Here is a 20093-nt window from a genome sequence, read left to right on the forward strand (position 1 = left end):
TTCTGCCAGGTCCTCAATGCTGTGGGCCGTTGTAGCTGCTATATTGGTTCCCAGTAGGTTCAATCCTTTCTTTGTGTGCTGAACCCCAGTCCCCATTTATGAAATGGCCACCCATTCTCACTTTTGATAGGAGAGGGAGGGGGAACTATATAGGCTAATCATGTTTTTAGCACAGTATTGAACACAGTCCTACAAACCTCCATAGAACAACAACATTTCTAACATGTAGGCTGTAAATTAGTTTCAAGGTGGCCACAGGTAGTGCCTACTGAGCCCTTAAGACATGGTGAGGGAGAGAGAGTTTGTGGTAACAGGTCCAAACCCAAATTATTTGCAGGTAGCTACAACCTGATGGCTGCCATGGCCTAGTGGTTAGATCACCAGCCTTATAATCACAAGGTTGACGGTTCAACTCCTGCTCGTGATCTAGAGTGAAACACTTAACCCTCCATTGGCTCAGGTACAAATTTACAGTCCTCCTGGGACAGGGAAAGACCTGGAATGTAGGTCACCTTGACCTCCTACTTAAAAAAGGTGTGAGCAAACACCAAATAATGAACATCATATTTATTTGTGCCCTTCTGTAACTCTTGTATATTGCAACTGTGATGCAGTAAGTCTCCATCTAATGGTTTTGCCATTGTTTTCCCTTTTCTCCTGTTGTGAATTGAGGGGTCCCGAGCCCCCCAAGAAGGCTGGAGTGACCTTAAATCTGACTCCATCTCTAAATAGCACTAGTACTGGGGTAATCAAGGAGTTGTGAAGTTCTAAAAGGAATTGCCACTAAGAGAGATGTTAGGTCTAAGGAAAAGATACCAGCCTTATGACAAACTGGATTTATGTCACAGGTTATACAATGCAGTGAAAGACAGCCTGATACAGCAAACGCATTTATACTTACAGCCTCTGATCATAAAGTGAAGTCCACAAATCATCATTTGGAATGAGGAGTTTATTTGCCAAGGTACAAGTCAAATAAGTGATTGACAACAGGCACGTACAATCAATTAATTATAGGAATATAATAATCCAGCTGCAAACAGGTGTTAATTAATTCCTAATCTTTTATAATTTCTCTTACCAATTAAAGGTTTTACAAGGGAAAGCAATTAGGTAATTTGTCAATTCTGCTGGACACATTGGTTTCCCTTGGAGAGAGAGAGTGGCAACCCTTCTCTCTCTAACTTAAACCAGGAAATACTCTGATTTTTATAGGTGCCCTCAGGATATGGATAATATGACAGCAGATATACCTGATTGGATCTGTGCTAATGTCATGGTTGTCACTGATTGGCTCATGCTAATGAGTAGCTTCTATCTTGCTAACATGGTTTTGTCTTTAGCTCGCTTGACCACAAATCTTAAGCAAGACCCTGCATCCAGCTACACCTTTCCTTTCTCACACCATGGCTGACCACAATCCTGCTCACAGGAAAGTCTCATTTCTCAACTTGTTTTTCTAACTTACATTAGAGAAAATTCCACTTTGCAACAGATACGGCTTCCATTTTGTGCTGAAATTCTCCATTTTGTTTCCATATCTATTGACCTAACTTTTCCTAATTTAGCTTATTTAGGCCTCAATCCGGGCTACAAACTAGGCCATACTTTTCCAGTAAGCTCCCAGTTATGTCAGCCATCAGATTTCTGACTCAGCCAAGGTCTGTAATAACCTGAGCTCTATGACTGGGCCCGCCACCATTCCAGTGGGGGGGGGGTCTCTGGCTGTACCATAATTATACACTCCTCAGCACTATATACCATTGCAGATGCATAGAATGTGAAAAGATGAGGCAGCTGTTTGTAGGTCCTTGGTGGGCCCCCCACCACCAATTTGGTATGCTTGTGGGTAAGGGTGCCTGGTGATCACACTGAGGACACATCATGTATGTGCTACCTAGGGTTATGTGCAAGAGTTTAGTTGGCAGATCACAAGTGCTAGACAACAAATCTATTATTAATGTCACTCTGTGCTGTGGGGCTGTATGGTAAGGGGGAGGGAGAGAGGCTGGATGGCCATTTGTGTCCCTCAAAAGTAAATAGCCATCCAGCCTCCGCGGCCCACCCCCCTGCACATAGGGCCATGGAGGTTGGAATGAACAGGTGGGCTTCTGTATGGGCACCATTATCACAGACATGCATCAGCTTTCTCATTCACACTTCACATTTCATGCAATGCATATTGCTGCCTCCTCTCACATCAACAGCACCATGTGGTTATATGTAATGCACAACGCACACACTGTTAGTTAAAATGTGAAAAATAATCTTTATGTACAGACCCCAACATATTTCCCCCACACCCACCCCTACAAATTCCCCCCCCCCCCCCCGCACAAAAATTCCCCAACACCCCTACATATCCCTCCCAACCCCCCCTCCAACATTTCCTCCCCCCAACATACAAACACCCCACCCACCCACCCAACAACCCTCCCCCAAAATACACACTGTCACCCCCTCCCCTCCCCCCCTCCCCCCCGTCTAGGACGGGTGGCCACGGCCTCTACTCAAGGCCCTCTGTAGCAGGGTAATGAGCAGCAGCGGCACCACCCTGAGTGGGCCCTGTAGCTGCTCATTACCCTGCCGTATGAGTCGTAGCTCCTGCAGCACCTGATTCTGGCCATCTAGCAGGTGCTGCAGCACCTGGTTCTGGCCATCTACTAGCTGCTGCAGGAGCCGCACAACAGTCGCAGGGCCAAGGGCTGGAGGTGGCCCAGGGGACCCAGATGATGGCCCAGGGGATGGAGGTGGCCCAGGTGATGGAGCTGCCTCAGGGGATGGAGATGGCAGAGGGGAAGGAGATGCCTCAGACAGAGCTGCAGGTGGGGAGGGCTCCTCCTGAATGTCCTCATCAATGATGAGGACCCCCTCCTCCTCCTCCTGGTGGGCCTCCTGGCCTGGCTGCTCCTCCTCCTCCTCCTCCAGGTGCCCCTCCTGGCCTGCCTCCTCCTCCTCCTCCTGGCCTGGCTCCTCCTCCTGCAGGTGGCCGTCCTCGTCAGCCTGCTCCTCCTGCTGGTGATGGAGCCCTGTGTATGTAAACAGAGTATGGATGAGATGAGCACATGCAACATGGCTTGCATAGTGCTGTAGCTGGGTGACCTGAGCCAGGGGATGGGGGAAGGTGTGAGGAGGCGTGGCCTATACCCATGGGGGACTGAGATGCATCAGATGACATGACAGGGATCCCTGGAAGCAGTGGTGTGCTGGTAAATTTTTAACAATAGTGTAAAAGAAGTGGGGAGAGCAACCAAGGATACCAGAAACTGGAGGATGTTCGATAATAAACAATTTTATTAATAATTTGAAGACTCGACACAACGTCGTGTTTCGGCCGTCAGGTCTGCATCAGGAGTCTGCTTTGCACAGTGCTGCGTAGCAATGGTGACGACAAACCTTTTAAAATCTTACAGCTGACTCTAGGGCAAAATAACGTTGAAGATAATCCTTCAGACGTAACGTTGTAGTCTTTAGAAAGACTGTGTTTGGGAAAAAGATGCCGTCAGATGCACTGCACGCGCTGTTCGTAATACCAGTTCGGTTCTTCGCACCGTTAGTCCTGCCGCCGGAAAAGGAAATGACGTCAGAATGATGTCAGAAGGCTGGACTAACGGCACGAAGAACCGAACTCCTGAGAAGCAAGCAGGAAAGGCAGCTGGAGACGGGCAGCAGGGCTTTAAATAAGGCGGCGCTTCGAGGCAGGTATTTGAAACTAACGGATGGGAGCGGCAGGGGAGGATGGGGGGCGAAGGACATCGCTACAAATGGATGGGAGCGGGAGGGGAGGTAAGCATGGTGCCCTCCTGCCATGCTTACCTCGTGCAATGGAGCCGGCTCGCCCCTTACAACAACCGGCTCGCAAGAGCTGTCAAAATTTAACAAGCGGCTCTTGCGAGCCGGTGTGAGCCGGCTCCAGCACACCACTGCCTGGAAGCTGCACTGACACAAAACACACAGGACATGTTGGCAGACCACACTCATTGGGGACCAGCATGTTTGCATTCTGAGATGCGACGAGGGTTTGGTGACCTGTTTTTGTTGTTTTTAAGGGGGGGGGGGGGCGGTGGGAAGGGTGTTTAGCACATTACTTTTATGTGAGGGAGGCCATGACATCCAGTAAAAGTAGGGCCTCAGTCAGGTCTACCAGGACACACTATCCACCCACCCCAGAAAGGGGGACAGTAAAGTGAGGCATGTCATCTCATTCATCTGGGGGGGGGGGGGGGGGAATGGTCGTTGGAAGTTGCAGCCACAGTCATGGGAAGGCACCTGCAACCTGCATCCTTGATCTGGGACCAATAAATATGTTATTACTTATTAGTTGGCTATTAGCCACATATTGTACAGGACATTTGCATTAATCAATAAATATATTTACAAATCAGTACAGGTGTCCTGTTTTTGAATACTTACGGCGAGCCCTGAGGTGCCGTTGCACTGCCCGGATGAGCTCGGGCCTCTCCCGCCTCACACGGCGGAACCTTCTCCGTAGGGACTCCAGGTCCCAGTGAACACCGAAGCGTCTGTAAAATATAAGTTTGTAGAGCAGGAGTCAGGGGATGGTCCTTCTTGCCCTCTGCACACATATTCATTTGTTATTCAAATAGCAGAGAGAGGGTCAACACTGTTGGGGGGGGGGGGGGGATCACCTGCATTGGTCCACATTCATAGAAGTCACCTTTGTACAATTTTGGGGGGTGCTACCCCCAGTGGAGATCACCCCTCCCTGGATCCATACAAGGCATTCATTCTATATTGGGGGTGCTCAAGCACCCACAGCAGCCACCGAGTTGGCTCCTATGCAGATGATGCCATAGAGGTGGCCATGAGGCCAGAAAGTACCGTTTGTATGCATTATAATTTATGCTTGTAAACTATATGTGTTATCATTACCCTGTTATCAAGTATAGTATACATTTAATTGGTATAATGTTTCCACTATTCCAATGTGTTGTAAGCCACATAGAGCCTGCAAAGAGGGGTGGGAAAATGTGGGGTTCACAGGCAAGAAATAAATAAGGAAATACATTATTGTAGGGATGTGGGAATGGTCGTCCTTTCAAGAACATACATTTTATTAGTAATTGTGTATGTACCCATAGTACTCATTATCCTTGCATGCACACTCCAAAGTTGGTATCAAACACAGTCTCTGGCTCACCCTGAGCCTTGCTGGATTTCTCAGGTCCTCTCACCGGTTGCTCCTTTTATGAGGGTCTCCGCCTTACTACTTTCTTCAGTTCCTGCTTTTCCCAGTACCTCTCGGTCATGTGACTGCAGGAACCCAATTATGATCTCGTCCAATTAGTACCTGGGCGAGCAGAGTTCTTTGTTTTGTGACCTTGGAACTTCTGGTGCTAAGATTGACTCCCTTCTCAGCTTCTCCAGATGATAAAAAAAAGGGAGGGGGTTGGAACACAGAATGTCCTTGGCTTCAGTGAATCTGCCAGTGTTTTTCCTCAAGCTGAAGCTGGATCTCACTGACACAGTAGGATTCATGTCAGAGGTGATAGCATCCATCTTGTTTGTAACAGGATGTACTAGGCTTGTATGAACCAAAGCCATCACAGGTAAGATCACAGGGAAATACCCCTACAGCACCAATAATTGCTTAAGATCTCAATTATTGGCACTAATTGGCTCGTTATTCAATTAAATTGTGTGCACAAATTAGGTGCATGCTCAAATTTGCACACGCAATTTTAGCACTTTTTATAGAATTCAGGGGTATATGTTGTCTTTAGATCAGGATAACCTACAATTTCATTTGGGTGAAAAGGTACGGGCCTTTTTTGATAATATCGCGCCTGACAGACTGACTATTTCAGGGCTTCATAAAGCCCTACTTTTAGTAGGTAAATGTAAGGACTTCACAGAAATGGGAAGGTGATCTAGGGACTTCCCTGGAATTTTGAAATGTGGGGGGCTAGTATCAGGGGCATACCACAAGTGGCTCATAACGCACATTTGCAACAATGTTATTTTTGAATGATTCATAGAGCCTATTTTACTCAATTGCAATTGCATAAAGTAGGATGCTTCCACAGTAGCATATGTGTATAGAAACAGTTATAGTCACTCTTTCTGGAGTCGTCTGGTGGCTCAGTCTTTTTGGAGAGGTGTGAGTGACTACTTACTTCAGCTGATAGGGCAGTGAGTTAACCATGCTCCAGAGGCAATACTCCTCGACCTCCCTGGTAAACTGAATATAGTGGGGAAGGGCTGAAGGTTCTGAAAAGGAAATTAGGATTTTTGAGGAAAGAGAGTATTTTACAAGTTTGAACATCTGACCATCCATTGTTTTGGCAGTGGAGAATGCAGATCCATCAGCTGGTGGAGTGGGAAGCTAGAGAGGTATGCCTCACCTATAAGCAGAAAAAGAGATTCCTGATTTGGGAGTCTTACCTTCAGACCCTTCCTCAGAGGGCATAGAACAACCTATGAAAGGACGTTGAGTAGAATGAGGTGGAAGAGAAGCCTGTTAGCCTTGCTCACTTGTGGATTTATTGCACTGGGGAGGATGTAGAGGGGAGTGGGGTGGGGGAAGTGCACTAAGAAATAGATGGGAGGTTATAAGAAACAAGACCTCCGCTCCAGTGTCCTTTAATTTAATTTATTTATTTATTGTCCGTTCATGGGGGGTGAGGAGGAGTGTAGGGAAGGAAAGTTGATTTGAGAGTTTTGCAATACTTATCATTATAATCTTGAATAGTTCACATGTGTTGTGTAAATTTGGTTAAATTTAATAAAAATGTTTTCTAAGTTAAAGATAGAGATGCAAATTTCAAAAACTGATATATTGAAGTCACTACAGTACAAATTTACAAATACAAATAAAACAAAACATGGAAAATAAGATGATATCATTTTTTTTTGGACTAACAATCCAATTTTCAACTAGCTTTCAGAAGCCAAAACCTCCTTCAGGTCAGGACAGTATACTGCTGTTATGATATCCTGTCCAAAAATCTATTACCATTTTATTGGACTAATGTTATCAACTTATTTCCATTTTTTATTTGTACTTATTAACTTTATAAAAACAGCTACTACATTATCCTTTCTGCTTTCCTCCGTCTTCTCTTAACTTTCTTGCCAAGATTTCTTGTTCATTTGTCATTCTTCTCCCTCCTCCTTTTCCTATCAGCTTTCTTAAATTTATTTTTCTGCCTCCCTATCCAGTTTTCAGTTTCCCTCTTTTTACTGTCTACCTATAGCTTTCCATTTCTTTCCCTGATTCTGGCACACCTATTCCCCTTCCTCTTATTCCCCAGTCTTTCACTAATTCTATCTTTCTTTCCCTCTTCTGCCCTCTTTCTCTCCCCCTTTTCTTTCTAGCATCTCCCCTCTTTATCTCTTATTCCCTTCCATTCAGCACCTCCCCTCTTTCCCTTTCTCTGCCTCCTTCCATCCAGCCATTGCTCCCTCTTTCACCTTTCCAACTAGTGTCTAATGTTGGGCTTGGGGCAGGGAGTCAGGTCTGGTGTCAGATCAGGGGCTTTTGGAGTAATGCCACCACCAACCAGTGATGCACACTATCAGTAGTCATGACAGCGGGTGGTACTGAGCCATGCCCTGGATGACACAGGCACAGGGAATGCCCAGATCCTGTCCACTCCCCCATTAGGGATTTTTACCAAGATAGTTGCCTTTGTAATGCAGGAGACAGTAGCACAGACCCACTTTGTAAAAGGGCCCCTAAGTGTGGGGGAGGTTGTTTGTTTGATCAAGCTCCTAGCCATTCTTCCCTAAAGCTAAGTAGGTATGATAATTGAGACAGAATGAAAACAATTCAAAACTCTGAAAAAATCCAGAATATTGATTCTAAATAGAGAGTTTGTCATTTTTCTAAACATTGTGAGCAGGTTTTCCTGTGTCTTTGCAAATATTTTCATTTGCTTTCTCTAGGACAATAACTTTTCCAGCCCCATCAACCATCCTTGCTATCCCAGAGGATTTTCACAAACTATCTCACTGAAGGACATTTACAATAGTCCCTGTGTCTCTATACCATCCTCATACATCCCTACACAGAACATTACAGTGAATGGAACAGGGACTCCAGCAGAGTGCAAGAGTGCAATCAACAACCTCTTCAATTTCTCAGCATGTGTCACAAGAAAAATGTGTACATTCAATGGAATTTACCAACCTCCTCTGCATGGCCAGTTTTATGTAAGATGATCTTTCTTTGTTATGCCAATTCACCTCCTTCACCCGTCATGGCACAGGCCTAGGTTCTAAGAGAGTCACTTTCTATGTATTTCATCGCTATGGAATTGAAGGCCCAATGCACAAACCTCCAGCACTGTAGGGAACAGCACCGGAAAAATATCAGCTCAACAGCGAGACAGAATTACTGACCAATTCTGAACACTAACAGCATTCAAATTATATGTACACTGTTAGTTTTGAGTGTTGGTCGGTAAAAGGGTCCAAACGTTCTGGTGCATGCCCATAAGAGCTGTGCGGTAAGCATAGCTTTTTTTTGTATGTCCAGGGATGATAGGACCCCTCCCATCCCTCCACCACCAAATGTTCCATCTAAGCGGAGCGCATGAGCGATTGCTTATACATTTTAGGAGTGTCCTCACAGATTTTACATGGTTGCTCACAAAAAACGTTTTTTGTGTGCTATGTACAGAAATGCATTGCTAATACTGGCAAATTGTTGGTTTTTAAAACTTGTTGCTCACACGAAAAAAAATTTGCAACACCAGGCTACTCCTTAGAGGAAACATTGCCCACCACCATGTGAAAAAAATCCCCCCCTCCTGACCCCCTTCCCACAACCCCCTCGCAACCAGAAAATCCCTGGTGGTCCAGTGGAACCCCTCTCAGGATGCATCAGGCAGGGGCTGGGCGCTGCTATTTTGACAAGGGTAGGCCCAAAAGCTGGAGGGAGTAGGTATTGCTCCTGCCTCCAACTCAAACGTATGTGGAGGGATCGGGGGGGGGGGGGTGTCACTAGACCACCATGGACACAGTTTTTTTAGTTGGGGGGGCTTGAGAGGGGGTCCACTGGACCACCAGGGAATGTTTGGTTGTGAGGGGGTCGTGAGGAGCCAGGGATTTGTTCAGTTGTAGGGGGTCAGAGATCACCATGGATTCCTTGGTTGTGGGGGGTCAGGAAAGGGTCCACTGGACCAAATGGGATTTGTCTGGATGTAGGGGTAGGGTCCGGGGGGAGGTCTACTGGAACACCATGGATTTTGGGGTTGCGGGAGGGGGTTTCATGAGGGGTCTGTTGGACCACCAGAGAGTTTTTAACGGTTGGAGGGAGATCAGGAGGGTTTGTGGAGAAGCAAGGGCAGCTGTAAAATTCACCCTGCCCTAACGACTAAAACCTACTGACAGCTCAGGAGCTGTCGGCAGGTTTTAGTTATTAGTGCAGGAAGTTTTTGTGCGCTGCTGTTCAGAGCATAGCAAGGAATTGCTAATGAGCATGTTGTAGTACAAGCAAGCTAGGTCACTGCGTCTGTGCATAGTAAAGCAGTTGCAAAAAGCCTCTGTGCATTACCCACACAATAATGTTTCATTTAGACTGGCTAAAACCAGTCTAAATTAAATGTTGCATGCTCGGTTTGCTTTAAGCATCAGGCCCTCAGTTCGTTAGTGTGTCTTTTACAAAGCAGTGCATGTTAAATCGATTTAACACGTGTTAACCAGAGCTGCCAAGGGGTCCCAACTTTTGAGAGGGAGATTTTAGTACATGCCCCCAGCCCCGTCCCACTTTGCATTGGCTCCACCCACTCTACATGGCTCCACCCCTGGCACACCTCAAACCCACGGCCGTTTCAGAAAATATTTTATTTAATAGCCTAATACCCATTTCAATTAGCTTTCAGAGGACAAACCCTCCTGCCTCAGGTCAGTATAATGCTGTTATGGTATCCTCTCCTGACCTGAGGAAGGAAGTGTTGGTTTCTGAAAGCTAATCAAAAATGTTTTAAAATCAGTGAAGGTATCGCCTTATTTTCTATTTAGTGTTTTATTTCCTTTTATTAAACTTTATTAACACAGCTACCATATTACTTTATCCTAAATTAAAAATAAAATTATTTTCTTTACCTTTGTTGTCTGGCCATTTACTTTTTCTAATTGTGTTGCTCCCAGTCTCTTGATTTTGCTTTCCTTTGTCTTCTCTTAACTCTCTTGCCAGGGTTTCTTGTCCATTTGTCATTTTTCTCTCCTTTTTCTTTGTTTTGTTCAATATTTTTCTGCCTCTCTGTCCAGATTTAATTAATTCTTACTATCCATTCTTTAATTTCCTTCTTTTTACTTCATCTACCTATGGCTTTTCATATTTTCCTCACCCTTGTTCTCCCCATGCCCCTTCCTCTTATACTCCAGTCTTTCATTACTCTGTCCTCTCCCTCTTTCCATCCAGCAGCTCCCCTCTTTCTCTCCCCATCCTTCCAGTGTCTCCCTTCTTTCTTTCTGCATCCTTCCATCCAGCGTCTCCTCTCTTTTTCTCCCTACCCTTCCATCCAGTCTTCCCTCTTTCTCTCCCCATCCTTCCACCCATCTACCCTCTCTCCTGATCCTTCCATCTAGTGTCTCTCTCTCTCCCCCTCCTTCTATCCAGTCTCTCTATCTCTGTACCTTTTGCTGTTCAGTGTCCCCCTCTCTCTCCACATTCTTCCAGTCTCTCCCCTTTCTCTCTGCATCCTTTCATCCATTTCCCCTCTTTCTTTCTCTCCCTAACCTTCCATCCAGCATCTTTCTCTCCCCATCCTTCTACCCCCCTCTCCCGATCCTTCCATTCAACGTCTCTCTCTCTCTCTCTCTCTCTCTCTATCCCCTTCTTTCCATCCAGTGTCTCTCTCTCTCTCTCTCTCTACCTTTTTCCATTCATCATGCCCCCTCTCTCCCCATCCTTCAATGTCTCTCCTGTTTCTCTCCCTAGGCTTCCTTCCAGCGTCTTCCCTCTTTCTGCTGTCAGCCAGGATCCTCCCCTTTCTCCCCATCTTCAGCAGCTTCTCTCTTTCTCCAGCCCTTCTCCATGTCCCCTCCTTCTCTCCCTATCTTCCCACTCTCTCCATAGCATTCTACCTCCTGCCTCCCACTCCCCCTTCCACCCGGTATTCATTTCCTGGCCACTGCTGCTTCTCCTGTTCAGCAGCAGTGGCCACGACCACAAAAAAAAAAAATTTAAAAAAGCAAGCACGGGGCCGCAGCAGCCTTCAGGTATGGGCTGTCAGCTCTGCAGCTGCTTCTCTCTCCTCTCTCTGTTCCTGGAGCAGAGCAGGAAGTTGATGTCAACTTCCTGTTCCTCCAGGGGCAGAGAGAGGAGCGACTGCAGAGCTGACAGCCCATACCTGAAGGCTGCTGCGGCCCTGTACTTGCTTTTTTATTTATTTCACCAGGTGAAAGGGGGAGCTGCCGACAGTGTCTCAGCGGGAGACTTTCCCACTTTGGAAGGAGTGCGGGAGATGACCCACCAAAGCGGGAGTCTCCCGCTGAATGCGAGAGACTTGGCAGGTCTGATTAATATGCATTAAAATTACTGTGTATTTTTATTTAAAACAAATGTGTGAAACAAAAAAAAATCCCTTATATTCCTAGTTTATTTTGCCCTCTTTTAAGTTTCCTTTATTTTGGGGGGGACTCGCAAGGCCCTGTTAGGCCTGAGCATTGGCCAGGTGCTATCCCTTTCTTTTTTGGTGACCAGCCCCCATTATTCATCACCATAGAGTCGTTTGATTTAGCCATGGAGGTTTTTCATTCCATATAATCAAAGGTTCTGTTACGTCTGTGGCCGTGACCACCCTCAGACTTACCCTGTTTCTGGGAGTCAGTGGCTGTGCTGGCTTCTGCTTGGCTCTGTGTCTGTCTCTGTCTTAGTTTCTCTCTGGCTCTGTGTGCTGATTGCCCTACTGAACCTCACCTGTGTGGGCTATGCCTTTTCCAAGATGGCTGCCGCCGACTCCTCTATGCCAGTATCCAAGATGGCTCCCGCTGGGCTGACTTCTCTGTGTGTCAAGCCTCTGTTTGGAGGCAAGGTGATTGCTGCAGCTGTGCCTCTGGTGTGGAAGGGCTTTATTAATCACTTAGAGACTACAGCCCTGGCCTTTGCATTTCATCTAAGGGCCCTGGTGTATAGAGTGCTCTGTTCACTGTTTCAGTGTTTGCTCTGTGTGAGTTTCTATGTTTGACTAGATAGCTTAGGCACCGTGTGGCTTGTTAGCCTGTGTATAGCTTTGCTAGTTCTCTGTGTTTGTTCCTAGTGTTAGACTAGCCAGCTTAGGCACCGTGTGGCTTGTTAGCCTATGTATAGCTTTGCTAGTTCTCTGTGTTTGTTCCTAGTGTTAGACTAGCCAGCTTAGGCACCGTGTGGTTTGTTAGCCTGTGTATAGCTTTGCTAGTTCTCTGTGTTTGTTCCTAGGGTTAGACTAGCCAGCTTAGGCACCGTGTGGCTTGTTAGCCTGTGTATAGCTTTGCTAGTTCTCTGTGTTTGTTCCTAGGGTTAGACTAGCCAGCTTAGGCACCGTGTGGCTTGTGAGCCTGTGTATAGCTTTGCTGGTGCTCTGAGTATGTTTCTTGTGTATGACTGGTTTGCCTGGGCATAGCTTTCCTATTAGCTTGGGTACAGTCTACTAGTCCTTGTGTCTAACCTGCCGACTGCCAGAACCCGGACATTCCCTGCCTGGCTGCCTTGCCTTCGCCGAGGTGCCAGGGGGCACTCCTGGATCCTCATTCCTGCTGTTCCTGCTTGCAAGTTCCAGTTCCGGTTTTTCCTGTAAGCCCTGCCGGCCACCCGAACCTGAGGGCTCAACCCTCGGGGAAAGGTGGTCAAGCGTAGGTGAAGCCTAGGTCCAGTGTGTTCCAGTCCAGCGGGTTCCGGTCCCGTGGGTTCCGCTCCAGTGTGTTCCAGTCCAGCGGGTTTTACTCCTGTATGTTCCAGTCCAGTGGGGCCCTCCAGTGTGTTCCAGTCCAGCGGGCTCCACTCCAGTGCGCACCCGTCCGGTGCGTTCCAGTTCCGTGTATTCCTGTGTAGAACTCCAGTCCGGGGTTCCGGTCCAGTTTTGTCTTATCTCTACCTTGGAGGTGATCTTGCCTGCCACTGCCGCTCCACGGTAGTGGCCCACGGACTCACAAACCCAGTGCTCCCGGGGAGGAAGCCTGACAGTATGCCAAGTTCCTCGAGCACGCGACAGGTTCCCAGTGGCTTCAAGCGCTGTGCTGTCATGTTTTCCAGGTAGGAACTGGATTTGTGAGCCCTTGGGCCACTGCCGAGGAGCGGCAGCAGCAGGCAAAACCACCCCACACCAGAGACAAGGCAGAACTCTGGCAGGGACAGCTAGACTTCACCTGCACTTGACCACCCTTCCCCAGGAGTTGAGCCCCTGGGTGCAGGTAGCCGGCAGGACTTACCGGACAGGGCAGGAACTGGATACCAACTAGGCTGAACAGGGTTAGGACTAAGGGTCAGAGGGGAAATGAATATACATGGGCAGCAAGGCAGGAAACTGGGCTAGGACTCACAGACAGAGAATACTACACTAGGCAGGAAATGGACCAGTGGCGTAGCCAGACAGTCAATTTTGAGTGGGCCTGAGCCCAAAGTGGGTGGGCACAAAATTTATCTGCCCCGCCCAACCCCCCACCTCAAAATATAAATACTTTAGCTAATGTCAGCTGAAGACTTTCTCTGAAGATGGCCAGAACTCTCTTTTACCAAGCTTGGCAGGCAGCAGCAATCACCCTATGCCACTGATAAAATGTACTAAGATATCCAAATATTTATTGTGCGTGATGCAATGTTTTGAACGAGGAAAAAGCCTCAAATGCCAAGGAGAACTCCTTTGTTGGAACACCAACTTCCCTTTTATTCATCATGGGCTAAAAACCTCTTGAATTGCAATTTCACACTTGAACCTAATGATTTAAATCTTAACGGTTCTAAGTTGCACTTATCTCAACAGCTTTGTGGTTGTATCTCACACCATCCATGGCCTGACTTCGGCCCGTGTTTCGATGACTGCCTCAGGGTCTGTGGTATCTACCGACTATAACCAATGCTGTGATTCACTGAATGCTGCAGTTCTTACTGATGCCAGCACCCCAAACATGCTTAGTTGTCAATGGTTCAAGGATGCTGCTGCCAACTGCAGAGCTTGGTAGAAGGGAGTTCTGGCCATCTTTGGATGCTTGGGGATCCTCACCAGTTATACAGCAAGGGTCAGGACTGGTGTTAGACCTGCTTGGGCCCAGGTCAGAAAATAAAAGAGGGCCCCTCCTCCCTGATTCCCTCTTCTCTTTATCTCCCCTCCAATTTCTCACCTGCCATTACTATCACACCAACAGACCCTCACCAAATACAGAACAAAGGATCACAAATTAGAAATAAGAATATTTAGTCAAAAATGAATGGGAACCCCAAGAAGTTAAACTTAGCATTACTGCAACACTAGAGATATAAAACAGAAATGCATTTCCTTTTCTAAAGAACACAATACAAGACATTTGCTATGCACGTTTCCAAAAGCTAACATATTCCATTTAAAACATTCAAAACAAAATGCTTTGTTTCTACCTTTGTTGTCCTATTTTTCCATCTTGCTGGTTCCAATTTCTCTTTTCTGCTAATTCTTCTTCAAGCGGCTGCAGTCCCATTTGTCTTTTCTCCTCTCTCTTGTCTGTTCCCTCACTACTCCTGCCTCTGACATATTGATCATTCCTTTTTAGCTTTCTTCTGCCTCTCTCACACCCTTCTCCTCCTTTTTACTTTTCAACTACCTGTCAAATTTCCATCTTCTTCTTTCATCCATTAGATCTCCCATTCCCCATCTCACTCCTTCCCCAGCCCTACATTCTCTTTCATCTTTAATCTACTCCCCATTACCATATTTCTACCCTCTGTAATCACTATCCTCATTTATTTCCTTGCCACTCCCTCCTCCCCCTCCTGGCCTCTCCCACAGGGTTCCACCATTCCCATCATCTTCCTCCTTCCACTCTTCTAGCCAGCATCTGATCCCTCTTCTCCCCCCCCCCCCCACCCTTGTAGCCTGACATTTTCCTGTCCTCTTTCTCTTCCCTCCTGCCCTCTCCCCCATGGTCCAGCATTTTCCCTCTTTTCCTCCTCACCACCTCCTGTGTATCTCTCCCTCTCTCTCATCCACCCCCATGTCCATCTCCCCCTCTCATTCCCACTGTCCATAATCTCTCTTGCCCTCTCCCTTGTGTTCTGGTTCCAACATCTCTCTCCCCTTCCTATGCAGCCTCTCACTTCTTCCCCTCTACCATCATGTCCAACATTTCTCCCTTCCCTCCACCCCTACGTCCAACATTTCTCCCTCTCTTGCCACCTAACAGCTCTCTATGCAGCCTATCTCCCTCCCCTTCACCTCATATGCAAGATTTCTCCCTTTCTCGCCCCTCCACCCCTTTGCTGTATCTCTCCCTTCTTCCCCCGTGCAGCATCCTTTCCCCATGCTCCCTCCCCCCCATGCAGCATTTATCCCCATGTTCCCTCCCTCCATGCAGCATCTTTCCCTGTCTTCCCTCCTCTGTGCAGCATCTTTACCCCATGTTTCCTCCCTCCATGCAGCATCTGTCCCGTCTTCCCTCTCCATGCGCATTATCTTTCTCCCGTCTTCCCTCCCCCCATGCAGCATCTTTCCCCTGTCTTCCCTCTCCCCCTGAAGCATCTGTCCCCCATCTAGCATCTTTCACTGCTATTCTTTCTTGCCCCACAGCCATTGACCCACTGCCATTCAAGGACCATTCCCTTATTATGTTTGAGATCAACTGCCCCCACAACCCCCGTCCAAAAAAAGCAGGCCGGCTGTACAGCGAGTAGAAATCTTTTGGTTATCACTGAAGGGCTTGCCTTTGTGCACTCCTTGATTTATCTAATGACCATTTCACGACTGTGTGGCTAGACAATCAGGATCTCATTCTCACCTGGAATACATCGCTTCAAAGTCTGACTGAATTAGCCCCCTTAAAGAATTCCACTCAGGAGCCTGCACCTTTTCCCCCTCTCGCCTCCTCCCCCCCCCGGCCCTGCCATGCTGCACCTTTTTCCCGTCTCCCTGCCGCCCCCGCCATGCTGCACCTTTTTCCCCTGCCTGCCCCCGCCATGCTGCATGCACCTTTTCCCCTTCTCTCGCCAGCCAGCCTCTTCTGCACGTCTGCAACGGCGCCGCATCCGTCAGCAGCACGCTGCTACACGACAACTGCTTCCTTCCGGCTGGCCTCACCTCCGATACTCTTTCTGAAGAGGCGGGGCCAGCGCAGAGGAAGCACTCATAGCAGATGGCGCCACCGCTGCTGAAGTCCGGACGGGGATGACAGGGGAGGAAGGAGGGAGCAGGGAGGTAACAAAACTTGCGGTGCGCCGGCAGTTTGGGCATCTAGGTGCACCGTTGCTGGGTGGGCCCGAGCCCAAAGTGGGTGGACCTAGGCCCACCCGTGGCTACACCCCTGAAATGGACAGGCTTAAGGGTCAGGACTGAAAGCTGCAAAGCAGCCACTAAGAAAGGAATCACAGACAGGTAAGAGACAGAACTGAAAGCTGCCAGGCAGCCACTAAACAAGAAACACAGACAACCAAGAACTAGACAGAGAAATACAAACAAGAAACAAGACTGGGAAACAAGCAATACAGTACAAGATACACTACACAAAGACTAGACTAAAATCAGACAAGAATCTCAGACAATAAACTGGGCGAGGCAGAAGTGCACAGAGCACACCAGCATACCAGGGACCTTAGGCGATGCAAAGGCCAAGCAGAGAGTTTACAAATGGCTAATAAGCCCAGCAGCAGCTGAGATTCACTGCAGCAATCACCAGGCAGCTACAGGTGCTGTGCAGGCTCAAACAAGACAAGCAAGTCTGGCAGGCCGGAAGATCCAGACTGGACTGGGCTGAAGTCTGGAATGGGAAACAGCACACAGACAATCCAATGCAGCCACCAGGACTGGCCACCAGAGGGCAAGAGGAACACAAACCAAAACACAGGCAGAAAGCATACTGAAACACAGAGAGGGTTAACACACACAGGTGCAGAATAGTAAAGTAATCAGAGCCATGCTGGAAGCAGCCAAGAGACAGAGACAGAACTAACTCAGGAAGAACAGATAGAAGCCAACTCAGAAGCTGACCGCCGGAAATAAGGTGAGCCTGAGAGGGGTCACGACCACAGACGTGACAGTACCTCCCCCTCAAGGCTCCCGGGTCCCCACGGGAGCTTTCAGGTTTCCATGGGTAACAATGGTGAAACCTACGGAGGAGCTTCAAAACTGGACCATGGTTAGCTGGACTGGAACTTGAACTCGGCTGGGACTGAGCAACTTGGCTGGAACTGAAACTTGACTTGGCTTGGCATCATCCTGGCTGGAACTCAAACTCAGAGTGGACTCAGCATCATCTTGGCTGGACTTCAAACTCAGAGTGGACTCAGCATCATCTTGGCTGGAACTCAAACTCGGCAAAGGCTCGGCTAGGAGTGCCACTTGAGCAGAAATCGAAGGCTCAGTTAGAAGCGCCACTCGAACTGGACTCAGAGGCTTGGCTGGAAGCATCACTCGGACTGGAATTGGAGGCTCGGTTCCAAATGTGGCTTGGCCTGGACTCTGAGGCTTGAGTGGGAGTGCCACTTGACCTGGGATTGGAGGCTCGGTTCGAAGCGCCACCCGGACTGGAATCGGAGGTTCGGTTAGAAGCGTCACTCGAACTGGCTTCTGAGGCTTGAGTGGAAGCGCCACTTGAACTGGGATTGAGGCTCGGTTAGAAGCGTTGCTCGGACAGGACTCAGAACTGGGCTAGACCTGGAACTTAGCATGGACTCAGTGGCTTGGCCGGAACTGGAACTCGGCTTGGACTCCGGTACCATTCATCTGAGAGCGTCCCTCAGTATGGACTGATGGAATGCCTGGACTTCGGGCTTCCCAACACGCTCTCTCTCAATGGCAGCTTCCAGAGTATCCCGCAGGGCTGGGTCGGAGACAAGTAGGTGACGGTATTCCCAGAGCGAGGTCCTAGGCTCAATGGCAGAAACTGGGTTCACCATGTGCCCAAGCCACCGGACACGCTTCCTCTCCGCTGAAGCTTCATGCAGCTTCCTCACGCGTGGATCAGATAAACGTTCTCTACGATATTTCTCCAGTGTCATGAAAAGGTCAAGAAAGGAGTGGAGGAGTGGCCTAGTGGTTAGGGTGGTGGACTTTGGTCCTGGGGAACTGAGGAACTGAGTTCGATTCCCACTTCAGGCACAGGCATCTCCTTGAGACTCTGGGCAAGTCACTTAACCCTCCATTGCCCCAGGTACAAATAAGTACCTGTATACAATATGTAAGCCGCATTGAGCCTGCCATGAGTGGGAAAGCGCGGCGTACAAATGTAACAAAAAAAAAAGGTCAAAAACAACCATAAGGCCAGAACCAAACTTCACAAGGGAAACAGGAGCAGAAGTTTTAGGCTGGAGGCCCAGCAAGTTGGGTGATCTTGCCGAGCTCATGGCCTTTGCATTCTGTCACGTTTTCCAGGCAGGAACTGGGTTTGTGAGCCCTTGGGCCACTGCCGAGGAGTGGCAGCAGCAGGCAAAACCACCCCACACCAGAGACAAGGCAGAACTCTGGCAGGGACAGCTAGACTTCACCTGCACTTGACCACCCTTCCCCGGGAGTTGAGCCCCTGGGTGCAGGTGGCCAGCAGGACTTACCGGACAGGGCAGGAACTGGATACCAACTAGGCTGAACAGGGTTAGGACTAAGGGTCAGAGGGGAAAGGAATATACATGGGCAGCAGGGCAGGAAACTGGGCTAGGACTCACAGACAGACAATACTATACTAGGCAGGAAATGGACAGGCTTAAGGGTCAGGACTGAAAGCTGCAAAGCAGCCACTAAGAAAGGAAACACAGACAGGTAAGAGACAGAACTGAAAGCTGCCAGGCAGCCACTAATCAAGAAACACAGACAACCAAGACAGAGAAATAGACAGAGAAATACAAACAAGAAACAAGACTGGGAAACAAGCAATACAGTACAAGATACACTACACAAAGACTAGACTAAAATCAGGCAAGAATCTCAGACAATAAACTGGGCTAGGCAGAAGTGCACAGAACACACCAGCATACCAGGGACCTTAGGCAATGCAAAGGCCAAGCAGAGAGTTTCCAAATGGCTAATAAGCCCAGCAGCAGCTGAGATTCAGCGGCAGCAATCACCAGGCAGCTACGGGTGCAGTGCAGGCACAAACAAGACAAGCAAGTCTGGCAGGCTGGAAGATCTGGACTGGACTGGGCTGAAGTCTGGAACGGGAAACAGCACACAGACAATCCAATGCAGCCACAAGGACTGGCCACCAAAACACAGGCAGAAACAGTGGTGTAGCAAGGGCGGGGCGGTGGGGGCGGTCCGCCCCGGGTGTCAACGGGTGGGGGGGTGCCCCGTTCCGTCCATACACACCCCCCTTGACATGGAACCGCCTCCCCTGCCGACCCAGTCCCCACCTGCCAACCAGGTTCCAGCTCCGTCCACCCCAGCGTGGCGCCTTGCATCTGCAGCGCTGCTGTAAAAAGAAGAAAATCGCCTCGTTGTTGGCCCTTCCCTCACTGTGTCCCGCCCTCTGACATAACTTCCTATTTCCTCGAGGGCGGGACACAGTGAGGGAAGGGCCGACGACGAGGCGATTTTCTTCTTTTTACAGCAGCGCTGCAGATGCGAGGCGCCACGCTGGGGTGGACGGAGCTGGAACTTGGAAGGCAGGTGGGAACTGCATCGTGGGGGGTGTGCCGTGTTGCCCTGCACCCAGGGGGGGTGAGCAGTGGCGATCCGCCCTGGGTGTCAGGCAACCACGGAACGCCACTGGGCAGAAAGAATACTTAAACACAGAGAGGCTTAACATACACAGGTGCAGAATAGTAAAGTAATCAGAGCCATGCTGGAAGCAGCCAGCACACAGAGACAGAACTAACTCAGGAAGAACAGACAGAAGCCAGCTCAGAAGCTGACTGCTGGAAATAAGGTGAGCCTGAGAGGGGTCACGACCACAGACATGACATGTGCTCAGTGCAATCGGACCATCTCTGAGGCTGACTCCCATTCCTAGTGTATCTAGTATTTGGGGCCAGA

The 20093-nt window shown here is 48.7% G+C and overlaps 1 protein-coding gene across 3 annotated transcripts in view; it reads left to right on the plus strand.

Annotated features, from left to right (window-relative positions):
- Nucleotides 1-20093, plus strand: part of LOC115472398 (ectonucleoside triphosphate diphosphohydrolase 8-like) — a 454313-nt gene that overhangs the window by 354314 nt on the left and 79906 nt on the right. For 2 of the 3 annotated variants that reach the window (XM_030206671.1, XM_030206672.1), the window contains one exon: nt 7909-8175. The exons of the other annotated variant lie outside the window; for it this stretch is intronic. In XM_030206671.1, coding sequence (XP_030062531.1) covers nt 7909-8175 — 267 coding nt within the window. The remainder of the gene's footprint in view (nt 1-7908; nt 8176-20093) is intronic. 3 annotated transcript variants of the gene reach the window in all.

Source organism: Microcaecilia unicolor, chromosome 6 (genome assembly GCF_901765095.1).
Source record: "Microcaecilia unicolor chromosome 6, aMicUni1.1, whole genome shotgun sequence".
NCBI lineage: Eukaryota > Metazoa > Chordata > Amphibia > Gymnophiona > Siphonopidae > Microcaecilia > Microcaecilia unicolor.